Source organism: Gordionus sp. m RMFG-2023, chromosome 1, assembly GCF_954871325.1.
Source record: "Gordionus sp. m RMFG-2023 chromosome 1, tfGorSpeb1-WG-v2, whole genome shotgun sequence".
NCBI lineage: Eukaryota > Metazoa > Nematomorpha > Gordioida > Chordodea > Parachordodidae > Gordionus > Gordionus sp. m RMFG-2023.
This window is the reverse complement of record NC_088775.1, coordinates 59892822-59901219: the sequence shown is the minus strand read 5'-3', so window position 1 is coordinate 59901219 and position 8398 is coordinate 59892822. Positions and strand designations below refer to the sequence as shown.

At 25.7% G+C, this 8398-nt stretch overlaps 1 protein-coding gene across 1 annotated transcript in view; it reads right to left on the bottom strand.

Annotated features, from left to right (window-relative positions):
- Positions 1-1299: 1299 nt before the first annotated feature.
- The window catches only part of LOC135928082 (ER membrane protein complex subunit 1-like), an 86381-nt gene continuing 79282 nt past the window's right edge, over positions 1300-8398 (bottom strand). The window contains exon 26 of the mRNA XM_065464417.1: positions 1300-1820. Within this exon, the coding sequence (XP_065320489.1) occupies positions 1660-1820 (161 nt within the window). The 3' untranslated portion in view covers positions 1300-1659. The remainder of the gene's footprint in view (positions 1821-8398) is intronic.

The following is an 8398-nucleotide window of genomic DNA, read 5'->3' as shown; positions in this document are numbered from 1 at the left end:
TTGAAAATCATGTTGATTTGCCATGGAATTCAACCATATATATAATTCCATAAACTGGGGAAAAAATCATGCGTGCAAACGGGGGAGAATTTGCCCATCCGTCTGACTATAAGAGTAAATTAAGAAAAAGGAAATGTTCACTAATAACTATTAAATGTTCATGGATTATTGTTTCTAGCTCCATTTCCATTCATATGACTAATTTATAAATATCTAACTAAACAGTTTGGAAGAGAACCCTTCAGAATCCAGTTAAATATAATTTTAAATTTAAACATTTCAGATTCCAGAGGTAAAATAAAATAAAGGACAACAGTAGAAATACTAATAAATATTAACGTAAATAAAATATTTATAGAATCCAAGTTTATCATTATGTTACATCATAAGTTCATATTTGATAAAACCCTAAGTTTCTTGAGAGGGTTGTAAATAATAGTATTCCCATTATTAGTGTTAAGACAGGTAAATGGGATATAAAACCTAAAAAGGGGGTGATTAAGAGGAGTTATTCCTTTCTATAATTACAGAAAGGATGAGGACTATAAATAAAGAAGAGCTTTTAATTTTAGCGAGACCTTCAAAGGTTAAAATTTATTATAATTTCCTGGTGCAGCTGCTAGTAAAATGTGATTTTATTTGGCCCGTTTTTTAAACATTTTTGGCAAAAATTGATTATTAAGGTGTGGGGTAGAGATCTGCAAAGTTTGGCCCGGCCCGGGCTTTAGGCCGGGCTCGCGTCTGATTCTATTAAAAATAATCGGGTTCGGGCCGGGTCTAATATTTTAAAAAAAATTCAACCCAGGTCGGTTCAGACCTTGGAAATTTTTTTAAAATATATCTAAATTTATCAATTTTATATTAAATTTTTTATGTAAAATAAAAATATTTGATTTTATTTATTGAAACTTAACGTCATATAACATATGTCTTTTATTTTGAGTAATTATAAAAATTAATTTATATATTTAAATAAATTCGGGCCGGGCCGGTAAATTTTTTTGGGTTCGGACAGGGCCAGCAAAACTATTTTAGAAAAAATTTCAGGCCGGGCTTGAAAAAACTAGTGTGGGGTGAACCTGCTTGTTTTAAAAAATGAAATCTAAATAACTAACATGTGTTATTTAAAATTTTTCAAATATCTCTTGTACTAATACGATTTTCTAGCATAAGGCAATATATACCTTTCAAATGGTTGACTACTGCAATATAACCTTTTATTTTACATAATTGTGCTTGTAATCGAGATAACCGTTTACAAGAGTTTTTAAAACAATTGATTTACAATCTGTATTATTGTTTAATGATTGGAGCAAATTTTCGATGTAATTTATAAAAAATAAATTATGAAAAAAATATAGGATAAAATTTTCGCTAAGTAAAAATGGATTAGAGGAATTAAAAATTGGGAGACTTAATATAAAATGTAACCTCCTGTTGTTAACTAAATCAAAAGCAAGGTTGTGTAGGGGGGGGGTCAGGATGTTGAGATTAAATTATCTCAAGAATCTCAAACATAAAATAGGATTTATTTGAAAGCTATAAAAAAAATATAGCGTTTTATTTTGAATAATTTGTCTAAAATTAAAAACATTTTTAAACGAGACATAATGTTAAGATATAATGAAAATCGATTTGAACATGAATTTAATGGTTGATTTATTCCCAGGCCATATTGAGTTCCTTCCTGGCGGCCAGCTTTTGGGTAATGTAAGAGGCTAAAGCTAACGCTAATAAAACCGCTATTATAATCCAACAATCAAAGTCGTCCTTTAAAACGTCGAAGTGATTAGAGGGAACTATCCGGGTATTGTACAAATCTGTATAAAATATGTTAGTAAAATCAATTTAAAAAAAAAATTTATTCCGTTTTTTAGATTTTACTATCTTTTTTATTATTTCCTGATTCATAATGTAAAAGACTATATTATTGGACATATCATCATTCGATCATTTTATTATTACCACTTTTAAGCGAAATTTGAAAGGAAAAGAATATTAAATAAAGGCAATAATTCTATTATATAAGTTGGAAATACAAATGAATTATATTATGTTTAATGCGGGGATCCAAACAGAAATATAAACCATTATTATTAATCGAACCCAAGTCGTATCTAAACCGCTAAAAATATCGTCACCTGGACCTTAAAAAAGAGGATGGTTATCGCTCGGCTAACCACACAATAAATTATTTTATTACTAAATATGGCTTGGCTAACAACATAATAAATTATTTATTACTAAAAAATCTCTCGGCTGAAAACTGTTGCTCGTCTAATCACATAATAAATTATTTATTATTATATATCGCTCGGCTGAGAAATGTAGCTCGGCTAACGACATAATAAATTATTTATTACTAAATATCGCTCGGCTATAAATACTCCTTTATTTATAAATTATATTTCCGGTCATATTCTAGTGAGCTTTCATTATCTTAATATTAATTGAGAATTATTAGTTTTTATAAATAAAATAAATATTTGGACAGGTATAATAAATTACCTATTAGATATTTTAGCTTCAATACTTTTATAAAATTAAATTTAGTCATAATCCTTTTTTATTTATAAAAGTAAAATAATATTCAATCCGCTAAATGGCGTCTATATTATTAATTTTTACCAAAAATATAAAAATAATGAATGTGTTTAATAAAATTTTTTCTTAATGAGATAAATTCTTTATACTACCACGTTGGCCTCCTAAATCAACACACCAACTTAGTAACGTGACCCAATTTACGTCAAGTACACAATTCTTCTACTGTACTAAGTATAAACATTGAGACTGTTCCTCCCTATCAAAAGTGAAATAGTAAGTATTATAAAAATAACTAAAAATCATAAGGCTTGAGGTCAGGATAAGATATATAGCGAGTACAGGCGGATCCAATGTTATGCGCGGAGATCCTCCTCTCAATCATTATCAGAGTATAGAAGAAAGGGACTTATCCTAGTGATTGGCTTACAGCTATCCTGATCAACTTCCCAAAAACAAAGAACCCTAAATTTCTTGAAGACTGGATGAGAATTTCATTAAATAGTGTATAAGATATTAGTAAATATGATCTTAAACAGACTAGTTAGTGGAAAGCAAATTTTGATGACTAACTAGTATCTTGCTGAATAAATTATTATACGGATTCTGTTTCAGATATTATAGCTTCAATACATTTATAAAATAAAATTTACTCATAATTTTTATTCATGATAGTAAAGAATATTTTTCTATCCTCTAGATGACGTTTTTAATATATTTTATCATTCAAATTTAGAAAAAAAAATTTTGGAATGGTCTATTTTAACTTATTCTACTAAGATGCACTAAAATGTCTACCGGTGTTTTTTTTATTGTATTCTTTTCTATATTTTAGTAAATAAATTAGTAGCCTTTTTTAAATTTTGCCATTTCCATTGATCAGAGTAATTAATAAAGAGAGTAATTCTTTTTATTGATGCATAATTATAAATCATAATTTCACAATATATATAAAATAATGCTGTTATAATATAAATGATTATTCACATAAAATATAATTTGTTTGGCATCGGTGAAGAGATGATTAAAATATAAATTTAGGATAATATAATTATATATTGACGAAATAAATAATATTCGTTATTCTAGAAACATAGGAAAGGGGCAGGCGAAGGTCGGGAAAAATAAACAGCAAGTTCACTATATTATAAATCTAATTATGTATATTGATAAAGTATATCTGTTACTTTAATGGGCGAAGGGCATGCAAAAATCATAGGGAATTAAAATTTATAATAAATATTTTCATAATAACGAAATTTATAAAATATTAAATAATGAGTTCATAAATGCATTCTAAATATATTAATGAACTAAAATAATAAAATAAATTAACGATAAGAAATAAAGCAAATTGGAAAAATATAAGTGTAGGACCCTAAAAGAGTAAACCCGATTCGCGAAATATTCCAATAAAAAATTTGTAAATGCTATTATGTCTAAAAAATTACACAACATAATTTTTATTTTAATGGATGGCCATAATAAAAAGTTTACGTGATTTAAGCAACTATTGTAAAAATGAACTAAAATTTTTCACCATACATAATATATTAATTTAAAAACCCTTTAAAGGAATTAAACGACAGAATTAAAGATATTACAATGATCTAAGAGAAAGAATTTGAAAGATAAATCTCAGAGAGTGAGAAGAATATTTATTAAATAATTAATATTCTAATTTCTAATACCCGAATCAGTAGATTGTTATGATACATTTAATACTTCACTTAATAATCATGTAAAAATAAAACGTTATCATTGTACAACCAAAAAGCTAGAATATTAATTCCATTAGATAAATATCATTTATTTCATTTTATATTATATTATTTTTTCGAGTCTTTTTTGCTTTAATTCTACGTCGCTGATGTGGTTTTTTTGAGCCTTTTGGTTTTAAAACAGATAAGGTTTTATCTAATGAATGTAATTTATCTTTGTTTTTACTATTAAATAAATAATTTAATGTATCATGACAATCTATCGATTCGGGAAATAAATAGTTATGATACTCATTATTTAAAAAATATTCTCCTGTTCCTAAGAAGGATCTTTCAAATTTAACATTGTTGTATCTTTAATTTTTTCGATTAATTCTTTTAAAGGAAGTTGTTCATAGATTCGCAGTTGTTATTTGTTCATAAACAATTTATTGTTTTATTTTTTAGGGGAATGTAAACATGTTCATAAATTACTTTTTGAAATTTATTTTTTATATATGCCAAAAATATATTTAAATTTTGATTATTACAATAATTATATAAATCATTTAATTTTTCATTATATATTTGGTCATTCCGAGAAAATACAAGCCAATTAAAAGAAAAAATATCCTGTATCATTTTTTTAGACATAACAGCATTTACACCTTGTTTTTCCGACAATCTTATATTGTCTTTTAAATGACGCGTGCATATTAAATGAGTATTAAATTTAAATATTTCCCGAATAGGTTTTACTATAGCCTTTTCTTGGTCACTACCAAATATGATATTTTTAATATTTATTTTATTTTTTAAAAATGCAGAATGAAAATGAGAAAAAAAAGTATGATAGGTGGTCATATCAGAATCTCCATGCAAATATATTGGTCCTAAAAATATTGGGGATTCGTCTGTTTTATATCTCTTAACTGCTCTATGTCTAAATACTATAGCAGTAAGGGTATAGATCACCCAAATTAAATGTTTTATCAACGCCTAATATACAAATGTCAGCTTGGTTTGAAAAAAACTTTATAGTTTTAATAAAATGAGTTATAGCAAATTATCGATGGTGTTTTGTCTTTGATATGAATGATTGATTGAATAAAATGTGTAAAATATTATCGGCGAAATTTAGAGGTATTTTTGTATCTTTTAAGCTTATAATTTTTATAAATTTGTTTTAAATTTTTTGGTTTAATAGGGTCTTTTTGAAATATATAATTATTAAATATTGCGACATGTTTGATTGTCCTTTATTTGATTTTTAATATTCGATAATAACTGATTTGATGTCCGTACATAAGGATTTACAATTTTTTTGGAATCCTACATATTCTACTAAATATATATCTTTAACATCATGATTAGGGTTTTCAATAAAATTAATTTTTAAAATGCGACGTTTATACTCTTTACTTCTCTTTAAAATACTATAATATTTATAAAGAACAATAAAATTTTTGGTTAAAGGTTGATGTTCTATTTTTTTTAAAAATTCTAGAACCATCTAGGCGAGTGTCCTGCCTAAATAGGCCTAAAAATATATGGACCTTGGACATTATCGTTATATATATTATAATATAATTTTATGAGCTTGATTTTGAACCCGTCCATGGTCCATAATCATCTATATATAAATTTTTATTCTTATAATTTGTAAAATTCTTATTAGAAATAAAAAAATACACATTATATTTTATACCTAAAGGTATTTCGTACAATATATTCTTAGAAAGCAAAATTTTTATGGATTTTACAATGTTTAAAAAAAACCGTAGTTTGGATGGATGACCTCCTTCGGCTATAATATTTGTTTGAAAAAAATGGTAAAGATTTTATTCGGATATCTTTGCTACATGGTTTTTTAGAATATTTTCTATCAAAAATGATAAATCTTTTATAGTATTGTTGGATTGGGGTTTTATTGTTAATGTATTATTATAATTATTTAATATAAGAGATACAAAGTGATTGATTCTTAAATTAAATATATCATTTGGACATATGGTAGATGTCCACATTATTAATATATGAGGCTTTGAACTCTGGCTCACTCCCCTGCCATAAAGGATATCGGTAAAAGCTTTTAATAAATTTGCTGGGCAAAATACATGAATTGGTTTGCCAAGAGCTGCACTTAATGCGCATATATGCATTTGCTCAGCCCAAACATTTATATTCATAGCCGAATCGAGTAACTCATACTCACTTATCCATATATTGATTAATTTTATAGATTTTGAAAAAACCGAATGATTTTTATCATAATATTGTGGGTTCAAAATTATTTCTATTGCCGTTATTAGTCTTAAAAAAATGTGATGTATTTGTGTTTTATATAAAGTTATTGAAATCGCCCGGTAAAAGCAATTACCATCAGAATCAATTTCCTGTGGAATATAATTTTCTAAGATTGGAGATTGTTTTATTATTTGTTTACTTATAAAATCTTTTGATATTTTCTTTAGCGTCATTGGTTGTGGCTCTCTTAATTTATTTTTTTTCTCTTAAGGCTATAGCTGGATCCCTTTTTAATCTGTAAAAAAAGAAAAAAATAATTTCTTTTCTAGAATCTTGAGTAAATAAAAAGATTGATGATAACTCTAAATCCAGGGATTCGAATTTAACCCGAACCCAGATAAGAAAACCCGGGCTTTTAGAAAAAATCTAAACTGAAACGAACCTAAAGCCCGTTTATATTATTTTCAAAACCCCGAACAGAATCCGGGAATTTTATTTGAACCCGAGTTCAGTGTATTGTTTAAAATCATATATTAAGATATTTGTATAATTGTAAATACAAATATTAATAATTTAAGAGATTTTATAATATTTTCAAATTTCCAATTAATGAAATGTTTAAATTTTAAGTTAATTCATTTACGTCATTTTTAAATTTTTTAAATTTATTCTCAAAAATTCCTATTAGAATGTTAATAAATTTTAAACAATTAAATTTATTTACGCGATTTATTTTTAATTAATTCTCAAAGATTATTAATTAAAGAAAATAAAAGTGAACAAGTCAAAGTAAAAATTATTATATTGGATATTTTTAAAAAAATACGTCTAAATAAAATTTTTAAAATTAATACCTTACTGCTTTTTGCATTTTTAACTATATTTTGCCTATAAATAAAATAAAAATTTGATACATTACTTTTCATTTTTAACTATATTTTGCCTATAAATAATATAATTTTTTTATACCAAAATTATATCCAGCTTTTTAATTATGATTTAAATATAGAATTTTTTTTTATCAATTCAAAAATTCTTAAACGAGCTGAACCCGGAACTAAACCCGAGTTCAAAAATATTTCCCGGAACCGAACCTGAACCAAACCCACTTATTTTTTTACCTTAAACCGAACCCGAACCGAACTCGGGAAAAATTTTGCCGGTTTCGCATCCCTGCCTAAATCAAATAAGATTTTTATAAAACGTAACCATATCAAGGTTTTATTAAAATTGACTAAATAAAATGACCAAATAATAAAAATCTTTGATTTCAAGGTTTATGAAAAAGTGAGTGCCCTGAACCTTTGTGCGAATATTCAGCGGCATACAACACTAGGTAAAATTAATATTTATATTTAAAAAAATTCACAAACTACCCTATTAGTCTAATTTCTAAAAAAATGCGATTTTTATTCAAAATATTCAAAAATCTATTTGATTATATCATTCCTGAAAAATAATTTAATCTCCTGGTATTTATCTAATAAGTAGGTCTACACCAATCCACAATTATTTCACTAATCTAATCCGACATTTACCCCAAACGTCCCTGATGCCTATATTTACATTGTCATAATTTTATATAAGATAATGTAATAAAAATCTGTTTATAAATTTTAAGCGTTTTAATCAGAGTATTCATTAACCCCGCTCTTAAAATTTAAAAAAAGCTCAGATTTTTTAAAATTCTACAATTATTTCTTATTTGTATATAAATAGTAGATAAAGGTTTATATTTATAAGATATAGAGTAAATAATGTCCATATCGCCCTAGAATGTAATATATAGTTCATATTTTTTTAAAATGATGATCATCAAAACTCCGAATGATAAATATTTTTATGGTGAATTCTAAAACTAAATATAAGATTTTTCGCGGAAAAATCCTATTTAAAAATTTCGGGTT